General features: G+C 38.0%; 1 protein-coding gene across 3 annotated transcripts; it reads right to left on the reverse strand.

Moving 5' to 3' along the window:
- Positions 1-842: 842 nt before the first annotated feature.
- On the reverse strand, positions 843-11,066 carry bnip2 (BCL2 interacting protein 2). 3 transcript variants are annotated; one of them, XM_046394468.1, is made up of 12 exons: positions 9,970-11,065; positions 7,595-7,690; positions 7,388-7,455; positions 7,107-7,283; positions 5,253-5,435; positions 4,924-5,026; positions 4,681-4,812; positions 4,489-4,575; positions 4,305-4,403; positions 3,148-3,183; positions 2,614-2,641; positions 843-1,552 (listed from the first exon to the last, which is right to left on the reverse strand). In XM_046394468.1, the coding sequence occupies exons 1-11, from the start codon at positions 10,335-10,337 to the stop codon at positions 2,629-2,631; spliced, it is 1,362 nt and encodes a 453-aa protein (XP_046250424.1). In that variant the 5' UTR covers positions 10,338-11,065; the 3' UTR covers positions 843-1,552; positions 2,614-2,628. The 3 variants fall into 3 exon arrangements, with proteins under 3 accessions (XP_046250424.1, XP_046250421.1, XP_046250423.1); XM_046394465.1 differs by lacking the exon at positions 2,614-2,641 and having other exon boundaries at positions 9,970-11,066; XM_046394467.1 differs by lacking the exons at positions 2,614-2,641; positions 3,148-3,183 and having other exon boundaries at positions 9,970-11,057.
- Positions 11,067-20,293: the final 9,227 nt, after the last annotated feature.

A 20,293-nucleotide genomic window follows, 5' to 3' on the forward strand; every position in this document is an offset into this window, starting at 1 on the left:
CCCGCCTCGGCCGCGCTGCTGCACACAGCGTTGTTCAGCTGGGGGGGTGGTGGGTGTCAAAGTTTATCAGTATTGAACGCAACACACGAGTGAGAATGTGTGTGTGAAGCACATCGAGTGACCTGCTTTAGACAGAATCTCGGCAACTACAGAGACTCCTTCCTTTATGGTCAAATGATTTCAGAGAAATCTCCAGTGCATGGTGCCATCTAGTGGTCTAGAAAAGAACTACAAAGCAAAAAAAAAAAAAAAAAAAATCTACATTGCATGGGCGTACAATACATAGACAAAAGTATTGGGCCATCTGACCATTACACCAATAGGGACTTTAATGACATTACATTGTAAATACATAGACAGCTTTGCAGCTATAACAGCTTCCACTCTTCTGGGAAGGCTTTCCACAAGATTTTGGGGTGGTTTTGTGGGAATTTTTGCCCATTCATGCAGTACAGCAGTAGTGAGGTCAGGCACTGATGTTGGACCAAAAGGCCTGGCTCGCCATCTCCATTCCATTTCAACCCAAAGGTGTTTGATGTGGTCGAGGTCAGGGCTCTTTGTGGGCCTTCCACACCAAACTCATCCAGCCATGTCTTTATGGACTTTGCTTTGTGCACTGGGGCTAAGTCCCCAAGCAGTTTAAACAAAGTTGGAAGCATAACAAAATGTCTTGGTAAGCTGAAGCATTAAGGTTTCCCTTCACTGGAAGTAAGGCGCTGAGCCCAACTGCTGAAAAACAGTCCCATCCCAATACCTTTGTCTATGTTGTATATTTTTCTTGTTACCACTGCAAAAATGGCACCAGATGGAATTAAAAAAAAAAAAAATCCAAAACAATGACGTGGATCCATGACATTTACTTGGAAGAAATATTACATTAAGACCTACAGGTTTGCTTGAGATTGTTGCTCCCACAAATGTTCTCCCTCCACAAGTCTGAGGAGCACATTCAAATGAGGGGCCAAAAAAAAAAAAATCCCTCAGGCAGGATTTTAACAGAGAACATCAGCAGTGGACAGTGAAAAAAGGTGCCATCAAAACTTGTTCTGTGAAATGCCACTCAATGAGTCAGAGACCTAAAATGTAGTTTAAAATCAGAGCAACCATAAATATATATTAATTTCTCTCCATTGTGACCTTTTGAATATAAATATATATTTAAATGTAATAAGGCAGAACATGCATCAACCATTTGTAATAGAGTGCCTTAAATAACGTGTCGATACAACAGTAACTAGGAAACACCAATAAGCTAGATTTGACATGATAATACAGGCAGTAGATAAAAAAAAAAGAAAGATTAAAAACATTTCAGACAGCATGTGACAAAAAAAAAAAACATGATGTAACAGGCAGCATAGTTTCAAAAAGGCACTTTCTTGATGCAAAGAGCTAAGTCTCCAGTCACGTTGCCAAGAATATGAACATAAAGAGCGGCTGCAGTTCTAAACATTCTTCATCGTTCTCCCCCACATCCACAAAGTGCGAGCAGGATCACTCGGGAACAGAAGCAGCTGCGACCTCCACTTTGCCGTGCATATCCTGGTCGATTCTGCAGATGAATTCAACATCCGTCAGACATGTGTGCGACAAGAGCAAAGATAAGCGATAAGGAAAGTAATAAGAGGCTATTGCTGTTAAACACGCTTGTCATATAATCACATCCTGAAACGTGGTCATTACCTTTACACTATTACAAAGGAATTCTTTGTACGAGTGAATTTTTTTTCATTTGTTGACTTACCAGACCTATCGCCCATACAAATGCTTAAATTGCTGTTTATATTTTACATCCTTAACTACAATATCATCTAAGCTCCTTTTACTTAAAGCCCTTGAAATGTCTGGGTAGTAGAAACCATCAGTACCATATTATAGTCATACTGTGAGGTTCTTACTTCCGTTTAAGCCTTGCAAATGCACTAATGTAATACTAAAGTAATACTTTAATACTAAAGTATGAACTGCAGAAGATGGGCTGCTTTCATTATCTGCAAGCTAACACTGCAAACACTTATTGTAGGACACTGTGAACTATCGGCAATCTGTGAGTAATCTACTACTGCCCACAGCCACGTGATGAGTGCAGCCTTAGTTTTTAAAATGCACAAATTCTACTCATACTGTTAAGACTTTGCTTTTTCTCATTGGGAGTGTATGATGCTTTGGTGCATTTGACTTACAAGTTTGTCAGTCAACTTGGAAACACCTTAACTAACTACAGCACAACTAACTGCGGCAGTGTTTTATACACAAGAGTGTCTTTTACAACACCATGATTATTACTTTTCTAATGATCTACTATCCCACGATATATAAGCAAAAAAATCACCTCAGCAACTCAACGCTCACTGTTTACCAGCAATGAGCAGGATATTTCTGTGTGCATGAACAAGGCTGACAAAGGTTTATTCTACTAAACATCAGCAGGGAGCAGGAACGCAGTGAGTCATGCAAAAAGGTGTGAGAGAGGACAAGCCGGGTGTTTTGTCAGGGTGAGAGGAACCATGTGAGGACATGGTTACAGTGCAACCACACACCACAGTGACTAAGGAGAGCGACTTCCCTGTAGTTCCACACCCCATTCAGTTTTACAAACATGAACAGACTTACCCAACATCAATCGCATTAAACTTTAAACCTGGTTTTTAAAAGACACATGCAAGTAAGTGCTACTCGATGCCCCCAACTTTAATATATCAGTAACCAGCAAATCACCTACACCAGTACCAATTCAACTTTACTACCTTGTAAAAAAACATATAAAGCTCAAGGCTACAAATGTGCATATGAGCTGATATTTTGAGGGAACAAAGAACACATTTAACTTGAGATGAACCTCACAGCATTGGCTCAGAAATGGGATTTAGTTGGTTAAACAATCACCAAGCCACCTATTTTTGGAATCCAATCAAACAGCTTCTCAGCCTGCTTTTCAGGAACTTTCTAAATCTACTGAGAGGAGAAAGTAGGACACTGATTTTGGCTACAAGGTAATAGCAAATCATCTAGCTTCAAAAATGCTGGACAGAATAAGGTGTATTGGTGCATTTCTGAAAGCCAACAGACTGTCTAGTTGTTAGTTTTGTGAGATGCAAAATAAATTTAATAATGCTGAGGGCTGATCCTGGGTGAAAGTGCATATACCTTTTACGGCTTTTCCTATTTTTTTCCTTGTCAAACCTTAAGAGGGGGCAGGGAAGGGAAATAGAGTTAAGGAAGAGAGAAACACACAGCCAACAGCAACCAAACATCCAAAAGAGCAAAAAAAAAACATTTGATGAGTGTTTGTGCTGCAGTCTTCTCAAATGCCACGACGATACAAGACTCTCCTCGAGTGAAACCACATCATGGCACAGCAATTTCTCAGCATGAGCTCATTGTATGTCATTAAAGGTTAACACTAGAAAATGACAAATGTTTTATTCAAAAGCAGTTTATAGGAAGAAATTATCTGGATGCAATCTTTGTCAGTGTTCCCTCTTGACACTTGCTGAAATGTTAAACTCAGATAGTGCATGAATCTCATCAAGGCTATAATACATTGTAAACGTATATTTTACAAAAGATGTTATATTTGTAGTCTGCATTTGAATCTCTTCTTGGGTCCCCTCTTCTAATATATATAGTGGTAGTAGGACAATTGTGCTTATGGGCAGACAGCATCTGTGATTTTGGAAAATGTCTCAGTGCTGACTGGGAAAATTGGGGCTTTGATAGAAGATGAACTGTACAAAATCTCAAGCAAGTCAGACTCGTAAAAACTGCCATCTTGTCTTTACTGGAGACGCAGGAAAAGCAGAACGTCGCAGCAGCACCACCTGCAGACTAAATGCGACCAAGTTTTTCAGGGATCAGTCAGAGCTGAAACTGTTGCGGTACAAAACATTATTTGAATACCTAGCAGAATTTGTGAAACAATTCAAAGGAAAACAGAAAGGCACATCAAAGAATACCGTCTTCAGAAACTTTTTAGTTGCATTTTGTTTGATGACGATTAAACCTGTAGAAAGGCAAACGTGGAGGGTGACCTGTACTGATTTGGTCATGATTTATGCACTCATTCATGTACTCATTTAGCTGCAAAGTTATGGGTCCACTTCAAACGGGAACAAAAAACAAGTCTTACAGCAACTCTACCCTCAGCTGGGAACTACCCAGATATGTAAACATCTAAATGCTTACTTTAGATTTATATTTATTAGCTTGCAGTCACCTAACTATTTTGACTTTTGACAGGACTTTTTGTCATGTTTTCAAAGAGCCTGAGAAGTGTTTCATGTGCTTGAGTGGAGTACACTTACTGTTTGATGCAGTCTGGTATGGACACATACTCCATTGGAACCAGCTCTGCAAGTTCTGTCAGGCTGTATACATACTTGATTTTCTGGCTGAATTTGGAGCTGTGGAAGAAGCAGGAAATGGCAGTATCTACAGGTTGCCCCAGATCTTATTCATTATTTAAATGATCTTAAACATTAAAGTTACCTTATGAAAGGTTTTGTGAGTGCCAGCAGGGTACGGATAAACCAAGACGGATGGACAATTATCAAAGACTTTAAGTTCTTCCTTAACCTGTGCAAAAGGAGTGAGAGAGGGTGTCAAAACTTACATGTTGCATACGATCATGTTTGTGGGATTGGGCTGATATCTCTGCATCTGTTGTATGCTCAGACTCACCTCCTATCAATCTGCTGATAACACTTCCTGAGCCAGCCAACCGTTGGCATCTTCTTCCGAGATGTCGCCCCGTTCAAATAAACAATCATATAGTTCTCAGCAACCAAAAGCTCCAGTGTGCCAATCACATACCTGCATCAGGAAAATTCGCAGATACAGATTATATATATTTTGGATTACAGAACTCACTGGTAATGAGAGGGTTTGGCTCACAAGGCCAAAGGGCTTCAAATGAAGACTCACTTGAATAAATTGTCCATGATGTATCTGTAATTTGGTTGATTGCTCTCAGGCATAAAGCATACAGCAAACACAATTATGGCATTTAAACCGTCTCCGTAGTAACCTGTAGGGAAACATCAAACCACAAAAAGCGATGTTTCTGTATCAAAAATAACACTATTTTAATTGTCAAAACATTTTAAGTTAATATTTTGAATAAACACAGACTGATGAACTACTGTCAAATGCAAATATAATACAGTTCATTTTGTAAGTCAAAATGGAACACAGACATGACGCTCAGAATGACTGTAGTTATATGACAAATTTCACAATGTAATGCCACCGACCTCCATGACTGATAACCTTCTTGTAAGGTTCGATTGCCTTCATGTCCACTCGGTGTTCCTGGTCTCCGATACGGAACACCCTCCAGCGTCGACCCTCGTCCCTCTCCTCTGAGGCCGAGTACTCCTGGACCGACTCCACTCCCTTCTGTAGCAGCTCTGTGGTTTTCGGCTTGGGGAGATCGTCTAAAAGAGAGGAGGCATTTTAAGAACACGGCTTGGAGACTGCACCCTCTGGATGCGAGGGCTGTCTGATGTTATCAAATCAGATCTGTTTTGATCATATCATTTATTAACTATTTGAATCTTTCAATAATTCATATTTTTTCAATCGCCACGTTTTTTTTGTTTAAATCAATGGACATCAACATTACATTCAATTGGTTGCTTCTATCTTTTGTATCTTGATGGCATGCTTTTTGTTCGAATTAACACCAACAATCACACCTCAACATCCATGTTTCCCTTTCACTGGAGGTCAGTGTTTTCCAGGGGGAAAATCTACAGTTTTCAAAGGGAAATCCTGCTATTGTACTTTGCACGAACCTGTCAAGTCATGGTATAATAAATGAAAATAAATGTGTGCAACTATATCCGACATCATTTTAAGTGATAAACCGATCATGCATATATCAAGCATGCAACAATCAGAATCAAAAACAAGTGAATGCTGTGACAAAATCACACTGTTTTATGAGGATCTCTCAGTGAGTGGCCCATTTCCTAAATATGATGAATCAAACTCACTGAACTGTGTTTCTTCTTTAGAGATTTAGCCTGAAAATAACTGGGAAGATGTTGGTCACTTAAGAAATCTGCTGCATGAATCACCTGAATCACATAACGCTGCATAAAACCGCTGCTACCAATCACACCAATGCGTCACTCTTTCCTTGTAATTTTGAGATTTGATTTCTGTTTTTACTTTATATACTTCTTTTTTTATGTTTTACCTTTTCTATTTATCTGTAATTATTCCTAGCTTTATTCAGCTGTAACAACTAAATTTCCCCTCTGGGGATTAATAAAAGCTTATCTTACAAAGTAAGATTGAAGTAGTAAAATGGCTAATGTGGTGTGCCTCCAATTCATTCAATAAAGGCTAAATAATACAAGCGTATTATACAAGCATATTTGCTATGCATGTTAAATGCTAAAATGACTGGTAACTGATTAATGGCTGGGTACTGATAACTGCAGGATTACTGTGCAGCTTCAACCACTTCCTAACTGATAATTTTGTTGCTGATCGTTTTTTAACACATGAATAATTTTCAAAGAAAGAAATTATGACATGCACAAAAACACAAATCATGAAAATGAAGGGTATGAAACAAGAAACGTCCCCGTGATTAGTTTGAACAGCCGAAGACAGAACATAATCTGGACAATAAGAATTGATTGCCTCACGGTTGGCAGAAAAATACAAAACAACGGGGGCTTGTCCAAGAGGCCTTACCACGAGGAAGAGAGAGAAACCTGCTGCTGGCCTGCAGCCTGTTTCCAGGCAGAGAATGGAAACAATTCTTCCAAGTGAAAAAGAGGAAGGCAGCAGTATGGAAACACAAAAACAATTAACCACATTTTAACTACACTTCTACACTACAACAGACCGGCAAAATCAGGAAAGGAAAACACCACTGGACCCAAAAACAAGGAAATAAAAGACTGGTCTGATAACACACTTGTTTCACCCAACAAGGAGAAGTCGTCTGAAAGTATCTTTGTTCCTCCTAACAAATCAAGTCAATACTAACTTTACTGTTTGAACCTTCAGTATTAACAAAACAAACAGGGTTATGAGATACTAATTAATAAATCTTTTATCATTGTCATAGCATGATATAAACTTCTTACCTTCCCATTCAAACTCATTGCTGTTGTCTGAAGGTGTGTCTATGTCGTCAAGATCCAACTCTGTGCTTTCATCCAGCTCGTCAGAGAGAAGAGAACCTTCACTGCGATCCAGTGTGAGACTGATGTCTGGAGCTGCCAGCTTCTTCTTGGCCTTCTTGCCGTGGTTCATTGCATAGCCTGGGGTAAAAGCCAAAATGTCAGTGGGTATAAAATTAATAATAAAACTAGAAGATTCTGTAGATATTATAGCAGTACACCATATACTATTGTGTTTTCATTACCAGGATCTCCCTCTTCAGAGGTTCCTGCAAAAAGCTCATCTTCAAGCTCCTCTTCCTCCGGCAGGGGCCTAATAAATCAAACATGAGGTGATCATGACTTCAGTCAGGATATCCTTCTTGTGACTTACAAAACGCAAACACGTGATACAAAGCTGTGATTCATCATCCACACATAATCTAATGATATTATGAGATGATTGCAAATACCGTGGAAAGTCTTCATCCTGCCACTCTTCCTTAAGCTCTACCCCTTCCATTCTTAGACGGGCCTCTGTTGTAGCGACTGACTCTTGCCGCTCCAAACTGGGAATAAAAACACAAAGAGGTCATGTTATCTTTTATGTTTAATGATGATGCCTAATTTCTAAAAGGCTCTCTTGTGTTACAAATGTATTAAGATCAAGAGCAGCGCCAGAGGAGATTATCCATGACAAATAAAATCCTAACACACAGTTGCCTGTCAACAGTTGCTTTTGACTTGTACAATCCTCAAAGGATTATGGGGGGAACATAGACCAAGAGTCAAAGGTAATTTTTGTTTGTGGGTTAATACGTCAGCAACTAAAACCTTTACAAAGTTAGGGGATATTGGTAGTGACAGTGGTGGAACACCAATTACGCAAAAGGTTAACCACTGTGTATTGTACACACTCTGCAAACAAGGGTGCGGATCTTAATGTTATGTACAGGATAGGCTATGTTGAGAAAACACTGCACAGTATGGGAAAATATCCATTTAAAAACTACTTGACGAAAAAATAATATGAAGCATGTTCATGTCACTTTCACAGTCAAGTACTTTTTGCGACATTTAAGCACTGCTATTACTTAAAAAAAAAGCTATTTTACCTTCACAAGTGGATAACTGTATTGAGTTGGACATGCACTTTTGAACATCTAACAAAAGTTTGGGGGAATGGCTTTTAGTATTAACACTGAACTCTGTGCAAAACTTACTGTGTAATAAAGGGCATTAACAGCTTTTTGAGTGCTGTGGTCAATCTGCCTATTGCTTACCACCTATGAGTACATCAAGTCAGAGAAAAACCTGTTTCTGTTTAGATACCAAGCAATACGTCCTTTTTTAGCATCACAACAGTCCACAAATGGTGGCATGGGCTTATTGACTCTTTGCAACAAGCTAAATACTTTGATATACAAAGATGATAACTATAACACCTTTGCTGTACCAGATACTGGGCTGACATTTTGTATGGCATAACTAATCAATACATAACTCATAGCCCTGCATGTTGACCAAGAATCTCCTCAAGAGTTTCAGCTTGCAGCTGGCCACATAATCAGATCACTGGCTTCTTGAAAAGCTTACAAGCTTGTGTTGAGGGCTTAGTTCATAAACCATAAGGCTACTCACTAATGCTGATCATGGTATCGGTATCTTTGAATGTACAGAGCTCCCTTTGATGCATTAATCACATACATGACTGTATTTGTGCTCAAAGACACAAAAATATTCTGGGCATTTGGTACTCAACATTTCATAATGTATCAGTTCAGTGTTTGCTTATGTATAGCGCTAATCCACACAATAACATCTGAATAACTGAAAGAGCTAAAAGTGCCACAAGAATGTGGTTTCCTGAAAATGAACCCTTGCAATCAAAGCGCACTGGAGTCCAAGCTGCACATTAGTGGAATCAGTCACATTAGGGAGTCAAATGGTAAAGGTGAATGACTGTTTCAAAATTTTAATAGCAACAGAGTGCACTTAGCGGTGAGCCAAATTAAACTAAAGATAAGTATTATAACAGACTATGACACGCAAATCTGTCCCTGTCAGATAAAAAGTGGCCTATTTTGGCTGCAGTGAAGCTTTTCTGAGTTTAAATTTCTAATTCATCTGTCAGTAAAACTGCCGGTTATTATAGAAAAATTACAAAAGCAGCATCTTCAAACACGGAGAAGAAGTGCTGATTTAGCGCTGTGGTCATTTTTAACATACTAGTCTCTCGTGCTGTTGTATTGCATTATAAAGTATTATGAGCGTATTGTTTTGTCTGCTGTTGGACAAAATACTGCACCATGAAACTGTGCATGTATTCCTGCCATTGTATCCACTCTCTCTATAATGTTTAGGAAATGAAGTCCATACCACCCTCAGTCTAGCTTCTACTTTACCTGCTTTTCTGGCTTGATTACCAGTAGGGGAATACCAAAAAATCTGAGAAGGATATGCACTCCTCCTTTGGTATTAATGGCTGCTTGTAGCCTAAGCACTGATTTGGTGCACTGATTCGACGTCCTTTAAAACTTGCTGAAAACAAGACTTTAAGTTTTAAAGCCGATGTGGGGCCCAGTTATCATTTCAACAATACTGTCAGCTTGCATCTTGTGCTTTGGATAGAACAGACAAGTTATGCCTGTCAGAAAAAGTATTCACACGTCAAATTGTAGCAAGTAGTACTGGTACTTGCATTCATAGACATTTGAACACAGCATTCATCTGGTTCAGGTGCTGCAGTCTGGAAGAACAGCATTCTTGCAATGGAGAGATGAGAAACCAGAAACTAGCTGGTACCAACATGCAGACCAAACATGAAAATGTAATAACACATACAGACCTTCCAATAGGTCCAGGTGGTGAGCGTGGCTGAGGAAGGCTCACGGGGGTAGAGCTCATTGCGCCCGTCTGTTTCTGCTCATTGTCTGGGGTTGTCCTTTGCTGTGGCGTGCCTCTTGTTTTGGTTGGACTATCTTGAAGTGCCTCTTCGCCATTTTCAACTGTAGAAGTTGTGCTATTTTGTAATTCGTCTAATTCCTCCTCGTCGCCATCTCCCGACACTCCAGAAGATGAAGGACTGTAAGTCTGTCTGTTTCCCACCTCCTCATGAGTCCTCCTGGGTGTGACAAAATCTCTGCTGCTATTGTTCAAATTCATATCACTTACACCCTTCACCACCTCTTCGCTCTCAATCACATCTGATGCCATAAGCTACGTTTCTCCAGTCGCCCAGTGTTAAGAGTCCAACAATGAAACACTTAAGACACCAGGTTACCAATTAAAATAAATCGGTCAGATGCCTGGATCTGACTTACACAACTTCTCTAGAAGTTTGTGGCTAGCGTAGTAGCTCTCGTCCGCTATACAGCTAGCCAAGAGAACTGCTGCTGACAGCTAGCTGTGCCAACCAACTGCATACCTTATTAAACAAATAGTGTTAGATGTCTCACAGGGTGCACAGAGAGTCACTTTTTCTAAATGCGTCACAGTGTGAGAACTCGGGAGTCAAAAAAGTGTGCTAGCTTTGCATAAGCAGCGGTGCGCAGCGATCCTACTTATCAGTTTCCTCCTTTCCTTCCTCCAAGACAGAGTGCTCTCCTGCCAACAGACGTTTGTCACGCTAGCGTATGGGCTACATTTAGCTAACTTAGCGAAAATAAAAGCTAATGTTGTCCACTTAACGCCGGCGTTAATCCATAAAATTAACCCAGTTGTCAACTAGGAAACCACGTTAGGACAGCTGATGCGTGAATCCATGTGGAGTACAAAGACAGTAGCCGCAGATTCAACTCGCCGGGACCCACAGTAACGATCTCGGTAACGTAGCTGGCGTTTGGTTGCTAACAACGCTAGCTAACAAACTGGAGTCTACTGTTGTTACTTCTCCACCTTACGGTAGCCAACGTAGTCTGGAGTTGCCAGTTGTGTTTCCTGCATGTTTGTATCTGAACTTTCTTCCTTTCTCTCTTAAGCATACAGGCCACAAAAGCAAACCAACTTACCATAGGACTACACTGTTATTTAGGTAAATTATTTTCACTATCATAACAACGCTTTCATTGCCTCATCTGGCGATACAAATGTTATTTCACATATTGAAAATACGGCTTCTTTTTAGTGTCTAATATGTTGAAACAAAGTTGATCAAAACAAAACAAAGTTGCTCTATAACTGTATTTTAAAAATGCATATAACTCAAGTCAGATGTCTTGAAAAACATGTATGCGTCTAATGTTTCTGATTGCTCTATGGAAAAAAATCAGCAAACCTGGCACCCATGCCCCCTTTTGAGTCCTCCAAACTGTCGAGGTGTCACTGCCCCAGTAAGGTTTCACTGCCCTCTACTGGTGGTGAAAAATAACATTTTTAAAACGTTCAATCTGTTGTCCTGCTTTGTATTCAAAACATAGATTTTTAAGAACCTCTTTTTGAGCAGCAGACGTTTTAGTAGGATATAGTTTTGACTTCAATTTACAATCGGTATAAAAGCCACTACATTTTGATTCCATTATCAGGGATATGTATAATGCAGGTTGTACTTACTAAGTTGGGTAAGTCTCCTATAGGGGTGGATAGTAAGAACTTGCATTTTACTCAGCTCATTTTCAACAGAAGATTACAAAGCCTATCATCAGTTTCTAAACTATGAAGCACTGTCATTAATTAAACAACCCAACAGTAGCCTAAATAACGTAGACTGGGATTAACATGTTGCATGCATTTAACAAATCAGAAGGCCTAATAATAACACTTATAACACTAATAACAGTTATAACACTTAGAATGGGTCCATTCTGCATAAGAAGTACTTTTACTCTCGAAATGTTTATTTTGTTACTAATGCTTTTATCATTTTGCTGAAGTAAAATTTTTAATGCAGCAATGCAATAATGCAACAATATTTAATACCACAATGATAACAAGTTGTAAGTAAAAGCTCTGAGTACTTCTTCCAGCACTAGTTTATTTTTTTTATTGGTTCCAAATGTCAGGTTCTCACTGTTTTGTTGTAGTACGCACAGGTAGAAGTAATGAATCTGTTATGAATAACTTTATAAGTGTGTGGACCACTTTCATTATGAATGTTGCATTTAAATGATTTTTATCTCTTAGATGATTATAAATAAACGTGCACAGGTGTGTTGGTAGTATGAAAAACCACATCATCAATATAAAAAAAATACTAGACTTTTTATTGTTTAATTCCATTAGTGTAGTACAAAATTTCTGTTTAGGATTTTAATCTGATTTCAACTCAATTACACATTTCTCTTGTTAATTCAGCTTGTCCTCAGTGACTAATCTTTGCCACTAGGTGGAGGCAGATGCTTACTTAAACACTGCAATCTGGGAGATGCCTTTATTGATTAAAAAAAAAAAAAGCCATATCTCAAACCAGCATGAAAAGCACACTGGACAAAAGTCTGAAATGTAATGAGGATAAATTGCCAATTGTGATTATAATTAGACGATCCAACTTTCAATTTGAATTCAGCAACATGCTGTTGGGTTCTTACTGCTGTTCAGGTACGATTATGTTTCTAAATAGTGATAGTATGACTGCAGTCACCCCTCAGAAGAGGCCTTATCAATAAATATTAGTAGAGTACATCAGTCTGTTTTTAAAGAGTTTTCAACAGCACTTAATTCTAAACTGAAGGTCAACTGCAACAAATGCGCTATTGTTTCTCTCTAGAGGACAGATGTAATTGCTGTTTCACAATCAGATCTTCATAATTTCAAAAAAGAAAGAAAAGAAAATCAGCTATAGATCTACTATGATGATGCTGCCCGGTTAATGCCTCCTCTGTGTGCAGCGGATCATTCAGCGTAATTTCTAATTAACACGTTGCTATTTACTCTGTTGGATCATTAGGCCTCATCACAAAAGGATAATCCAGTCAAATCGAGAGTTTATGCTGCCCTTCCACCTTCCACCATGGCGCGGTTTGCTAATGAGTCATGTTGCAATTATCTAACAAATTAAGACGAATGTTGCCTTTTTAGGACAGATAAATCTATTGAACCAGGCTACAGCATCAACACATACAACACAGATAGAGGAATTTAAATATTTCTTATAAATTTATTTCACATTTATACCCAATTATAAGAATAACATTGGAAAATGTATTAATTATGACTTTTGACAGAAATTTTACATTTTTCTCTCCCGGCCTTTTTTTTAATTTTATTTTTAAAATGAATCCTGAAATTTTATGTGAAAAAAATCTAAATATGATAAATGGTATTAAGGAATATTCTTAGCAAAAATCCTGTCTGAATGAGACACCGTCAAGCCAGAAAGAACTGATATCTCTAAAAAAAAAAAAAAAAGAATACTATTGTAATGTTTGTGTTGCATTGTTCATTATAGTAAATTACAGTCGGTGCATAATAAAGTGCCAGCAAACAGCTATTGTTGTTCATACAGTTCCACTGTAGCACAGAAGTTGGTTTAAAGAGTAAAAGCTACAATAACAATGTCTCGTGCCGGATGTGTCTGATTCATCCTTTAAAAAGTAAGAACTCCACATTTCAACGCAGATGCTGTAGCAGACCTCTTCTTTCATGATGAAAGGAGGGACGAACGTTGGGATCAAGAGAGGGAAGCTGCAACTTATTTGTGAAGCAGAGTCATTAGGATGGTTCTCTAACCAATTTCCATAAGTGGGGTAGCGGGAAGTATTTAGGCTACTCGAAGTATATCACTAATGAGAAAAGACAAAAAGGATTCATGTGCATGTTTTATGCAATCTCTTTCTGGGTGTAGATGAATAATTATTAATGATTGCAAAGCCTAAAAGGGAGGCAAAAAAGATAGCAACTGCAAAGAGACTGGTAAAAAATTTAAAGAGGAAGTTAAATGAATATTTAAGGGAAGATGAAATATTTAATGGAAACAAATGAGCAAAACATTTAAAACGGCATGATAAATAGTAGTGAATGGCATTAAAATGACCCTCATAATTTGTGCTATTTGCAGCAGCAGCCAAAAGGTCTCATTCTTGCTTGTAATGCGGTGAAATGAGGACTCGTACAACTGTTTTCAGCACACCAGTCATTCTATTAGGACATTGTGTCTGTAACCCAGGGCTGACCTCATGACTGAGAAATATTAGCCTTTGATTCAGTGTGGTTTGTATTGATGCCACAAGGCAAAAACACTTCATGTTTTAGTGATCCTCTTCAAGTTGAGGTTACAGCTCTAAAAAAGAAATAAAAATAATTTTAAATAACCACATAATGACATAAATTCTGAATTGCAACTGATTTCTCAAGAGCCGTTTTGCATCAGGGTATCTGATAACATCAGGGTTTCAGTCCAGTACTCAGCAACACATTTTGTACATTTTTCACCTAGCAACATCAAAAGAAAAAAAAGAAATAAAATAAAACGTGTGTATGCAGCAGCACAGTTCATTTGTTTTCCAAATGTGAAAATAATTAAATCAGCAAACAAATAATTATTCAAGTCAATGAGAACAATTATCTCAAAGATGCCTCTGAGACTTGGATGTGCATACTGAACTGATTAATTATCCTGCTAAAGATAATTGAGTTAGATCTTTGACTGCCTCCTCACAACATATTCTCACACCTCCTTTATTTTTTTGATCTCAAGAAGAATCTCATCTCATCATATAATTTCTAACATGTGATCATCGTTAGCCCTTCTCTCTGCGTGTTCACCACGGTGCAATGACGTGTAGGATGACTTTTAAAGAGCCGTATTTTAATTTTTGCAGGTCATCTTGCTCCGCACTGCTCTAAATTATTCCTGGATCATAAGGAACAGTCTAAAAATGTCCATGGCTTGAAATCAGGGGGCTCTCATCTCTTACTTAAACTTCTTGAACCTTAGGTTTTACACTATATTCTGATCTTTATTAAATTGCCTATTAAATTTATTAAAAATGTAGCAGTGTACCGACCTGCTGTTGGTCTGTCCAAGACCAACTTTGTCAGAGACGTGGTGTCATGCCCTTACTAACCCATGGGCAGGCTATTACTTACCTCTGAGCCAGACAAAGATCATTACCTCTGTGAATGATGGCAAGGTAGCCCCAGCCCAACAGCTTTATTTCCCAGCTCAACTCGGCGGACGCCAGCCATCACATCCTGTTAACAATTCCATGGCTCCACCATAAAGATAAGCTCTCTCAATCAACTCCGTCTGTCTCAATCGCCGCTGAAGGGCCATCAGTCATCACTTGCTGGGACGGGAGCCCTGCACATTCACTTGTGATTGACACCATTTAGATGATTCAGTCAGAATCACTGAGCTGTTTATTTCCAAGGCGGATCAGCGTACTGTTTTCTGATTAAGGGAATTCATGAAATATTTATTTTTCATGTATTCAACTTGATGCAGTCCGGTTTTTTCACGCTGAGCAAATATTGGTCTGCTTCATGTGGAATCTTTCAAATGCTGAGATGAATTAAGTCAGAGGCTTTGACATTTTAATCAGAGTGAACATAAGAAGCCAATTGTCACTGTCAGACCACATGAAGGTCATTTCACTTGTTAGGGATCTGCCTGCCATAACATTTAATGGTTACATCCTAATGATTCGTTTACATGTGAGATCAGGTTGATATTTTATGTATAAGCACACATTCTAGTCAAGGCCTTTTATTCTATTAACCTGTCCTGTCTTTATTAGATCCTTTCTAAGATCATTCCCATATGGCTTAGCCTTTGATAAATATGCTTTTAGGTCTATCTAATTAATGCATTCCACTGTGATTTTCTTCACTTGTCACCCACTCTTTAACCTCATAGCGGAGGAACAGACTTTTCCTACTCAAATTAAAGGTCCTCTGAGACACCGTACATGTGTGAGCTAATGATGTAGCGGGCTGCTCAGCCTGATATCTTTTCTTGAGGGCCTTGTTGAAATGTTTTGAGTAGAAATGAATTACATGACCTCACTGTTATGGAGTGTGGATATATTCCAAGCAAACATGTTTTAGTTTATTGTCTGTTTGCAGCTGATAATTCTGAGTTTTTAAATGGCAGTACCACCATGTTACAAATAATTTAAGCAAGTGTTTGCTTGCCACTTAGGTTCTTACATTGCGTGTTGTTATTAGTGTTAGATGATTTGAAACTGTTTTAACTGTAACTTTTCACATTCATTTGAAAACTAATGCAAAAAAACAAAACAAAAAAAAACTGAGTCCAAACAAAGCTACATTTATCTGCTGTGTTGAGACAGCATTTCTGAAGGGGCACAGGAGGATTGGCCTCCACTGTAGCTACGTCTACCATTTTCAAATTAATTAAAGCAATTCAGCGTTTTTTTAAATGTTCTTCTCAGTGTTTCCTGTTACTGCCAGCATAATTGCAGTTTTCAGCCATGTGACCAAGGGACCATTCATATGTATAATGAATGGTATAAGGTGGTGATCAGCTTAGACTGTGCCATTTTCATAAGTAAATTTGCTTAATGAGCGAAAGGCCAGCTGCACTCTCAAGTTATTGTGATACAACATGTCACATAAAGTCTATAATGTGTTACGCTTTTACAAAGCATTGTTTGATTTATCCAGCTGTCGTCCGTGAGTGTAAAATGTGGCAATGTGGCTAAACAGGCAAGATGGTGTTAAAAAAAAAAATTAACTACAGGATTTGTTGTCTGTTTCTATGTTAACAAGGCCCAGGGTGCCTGCTACTAAAGCAGAGCCTTTCCAAATAGTAAACATAGTCTTTATACACATCCAGAGCACAGGTTGTTAGGGAGAAACAGCTCACTTTCTTGGGTGGTCAGTAACAAATACAACAAATAAAAGAGTCTTTTGTTGAGTTTCAGATCATCCAGAGAAAGCTGGAAGACAGATTCTTCCACCATCTCTTTTACTGCTGTCGGATACTGTGGGTAATATTAAGTGACAAAATGAGTAAACAGCTTTAAGAATCCACTCCTTACTCACAGAACACTGGATTGCAGATGTGGAATATATGATTTCTGAGTTATCTGTGTTTGGCCTTTGGGGCCCACCAACATGTACAATTACCTGCTGAGGAATCAGGTGTAATTATGTCACAAGAGGAGTGATGGGTCAGTTGGGTTTTCTACATCGCTGTCCAAAGAGAGGTTGATAATATCATTTAAGGCGGTTCTGTTTGTAATCTGGCGGTTAAAAATTAAATAAAAGTTTTTATGACATCATAAGCACAACTTGTACTGTCACATCATATTAAAAGTTTAAAGACATTCTGATTTACAGCATAGCTACTGTATAAATTTGAAGTATTGAGTTCATGTTTTTTAGAGTAAGTTTAAAGTCAATTAAGGAAATAGTAAAGTGTCATGTTTATTGTTATGGTCAAAAGACTGCATAATATAGTTCACATGGTCCAAATGTGTACAGTATCACATACATCAAGGTACAGCTCTATTGATACAAAAACAGTGAATTTTCCAGGTTCACTGAGGACATTCACACTACTCATAACCCAGTCTGGAGTTTTAATATTATTTAGGCAAATTAAAATTTTGACATTTGACTGAGCTGTCAAACATCCTTTAGTAAATTCATTGTCAAAATGCCAAGAATCTTTCAGAATTATAGATTGATCAACCCCTCAGTCAACAGGAACCTCTTTGAAGCACCCTTTTAATTGACTGTGTCAGAACAAAAGCCTACCGGTAACTGTCAGTGCAGGCATCTCACATCCAGTGGGTGATGATGAACAAAAGCAAAACTTATAATTACTCTTTCTGTCACTTTTTTCACGATAAATGTTTAAGTTACCATCCACGCATAACAATAAATATCATGTAGTGCTATTTTCCCACTCTGACTTTAAGCCCTCTCAAGAATTTATTCACCATTACAGCCAAACACTATAACTACAAAAATACTTTTCCTTGTCTTTTAAAAAGATGAAATATTTTCTCTGCTATGTAATTCTCCTCTCTGTATTTCGAGAGATACTGACCTAAAAAGGTTGATCAAAGACTGTTGGAACTCTACAGCCTGCAGCAACCAATAAATTGGTCCATTCGATGTTTTGCACTGACAAATTATTCTCCAGAGTACTAACATTCTTGGTAGCAACTCAATTAGCAAGAGACAGATGTAGCAAGAATTCACATTTATGTTTCATAGACTTTTCAATATTTTATTATTTCAGCGCGTGTTGGCATGGACCCTTTTCATGTCACAGAAACGATAACTATTTGCTAAATCTCACATAAAGTGATAGTTGTTTTGGTGCAGATTTGTGGGGAAACTACATTCCCTTTAGGCTTTTACACAATGCTGGGATGGCCTTAAGCGTCCATATGCTATATATTAAAGTGCCTATTAAAAGGCAATATTTCGTAATATTGCTGAGGGGAGGCTGATTCCACTCACTGTCAATGTAAAGAAAAATGTCGACAAAGGAAAGTGCAAGAATCATACCTAGGAGAAAAATTACTTATTAATGTAACCATTTGTGAAGTTTATATATTTAAACTTTTCTGAGTTCAGTTCATTTCAGTCTATCGTGTGACATGATGGTTGTGTTGTTGATGCCTGACGGCAAAAAAATTACTTCAGCAATCCATTCCTTTTAATGGCATTAGTTTCAGCAAATGACTAAGAAAGACTATTTTTTGATTTGTCTGATTCTTCTTTTTAAAAATCTCATTATATTTATCTGGTAGTTAGAATAGGATGTAATGAAAGTGCTCATTAATTGTCTGTTTGTGTAATCACTGTACCGTTGTCTTAAAAAAATGATTTGCCATATACCTGATCTTCTTTACACAAGGGAATATAGACTGTCATTAATATATGCATGTCCCTTTTGTCTGTGTTTGGGTGTTTGGTATTAACCCCCAGAAACACTGGTGACCTTTTGCACAAAACCATATGGTTAACAGTGAGCGATGTTCCTGCTGTTCAAGCATCATTTACCTCAGAAAGACACAAAAAAACACAAAACAAAACAAAAAAAACAGAGCTTTACAGCACAGCTCAGTGAAGCTGAAGGTGGGTGAAAGCATTCAAGAATTTAGCTCAGTTCATAGATTGAAGAAATTCAGATTTAAATCAACAGTAACTTGTATTTATTTTCATAAATGCAAATGTGTTTGTGTGTGGAACGTTACATGCAGCTTTAGTGGACAGTAATTCTACAGTGTATTGTGGGAGTACTTACGGATTACAGAACGTCAACAACATAAATATATGATTATGCTCACGTTTTGAAAATCAAACATTAGGGATTACTGCCTTATGTCACAGGAACTGCATCCAGCATCCAGCGAGGTATGATGTACTGACAGAGCATCTCTATGCATACAAATAACTCCAGCAATTTTCTAAACATGCCGAGCCTGTTTGCATGCGGCGGCAGCAACAAAACACATGGTGCTCTTTCTGTTATGCAAATATGAAATGAAACCGGAGCACATTAACAGCTTTATAGTCGCACTGTACATTTGCTCAGAACATCTGAGAATACCAGACTGTGTAATTAACTGCCAATGAAATGTTCCCTCGAGTCAGTCTTCTGCCTTATTAACAAAGTAATGCAGTTATTCTTAATTGGCCATTTCATTGTAAACCAAATTAGATAAAATGACATTGGCACATTTGTGAATCAGAGGAGAGTGTATTGTCCTCTTCACCTTTGTGTTTCTAATGACATATGGTTGTGATAAACGAGATATTTTCTTCACCAACAGCAAAGAATATGATCTGAGATGCTCTGGGACTACAAGGTGCAAGCCTACATGATTTCAGTGTTTGACCTCTTTCTTTGTATATGTGGGTATTTAAGCACGTGCTGTGTATTATGTAAGCAAAGGTGCTTATTATGATGTGTATAATGGAAATATAAATCTGTGTTATGACGGCTCTATTTTTGCCTGTAGGGTACTAAGACATGTATTATTTAACTATGACAGTATTCGTTTTAATGAATTCACTGGCATTTTACATTACATTACATTGAGTGTATATGTCTGCACATATTTCATAATGTGTGTATAAAGAAGCAGCCATAAAATAATTCTAATTATATAGTGTTTTTGTCTTATATGTTGCTTGCTTGTCTGTGACAGATTTCACATAGTGCAGAAATATCGAAGATCATGTTAAAGTGGAACAATATTAGACAGATACTGGACACATATTTATGCATTATATGCAGTCTCGCTGCC

This window comes from Scatophagus argus, chromosome 7 (genome assembly GCF_020382885.2).
Source record: "Scatophagus argus isolate fScaArg1 chromosome 7, fScaArg1.pri, whole genome shotgun sequence".
Lineage (NCBI taxonomy): Eukaryota > Metazoa > Chordata > Actinopteri > Scatophagidae > Scatophagus > Scatophagus argus.

Bases quoted from the DNA above. Each gene is read 5' to 3' on its own strand.
- bnip2 (XM_046394465.1), bottom strand. From the start codon at position 10,337: ATGGCATCAGATGTGATTGAGAGCGAAGAGGTGGTGAAGGGTGTAAGT. The intron at 7,691-9,969 runs GTCTGTATGTGT...TTTTATTCCCAG, and splicing joins CCACCTGGACCTATTGGAAG to TTTGGAGCGGCAAGAGTCAG. The intron at 7,284-7,387 runs GTAATGAAAACA...CTTTTACCCCAG, and splicing joins CTCTGAAGAGGGAGATCCTG to GCTATGCAATGAACCACGGC.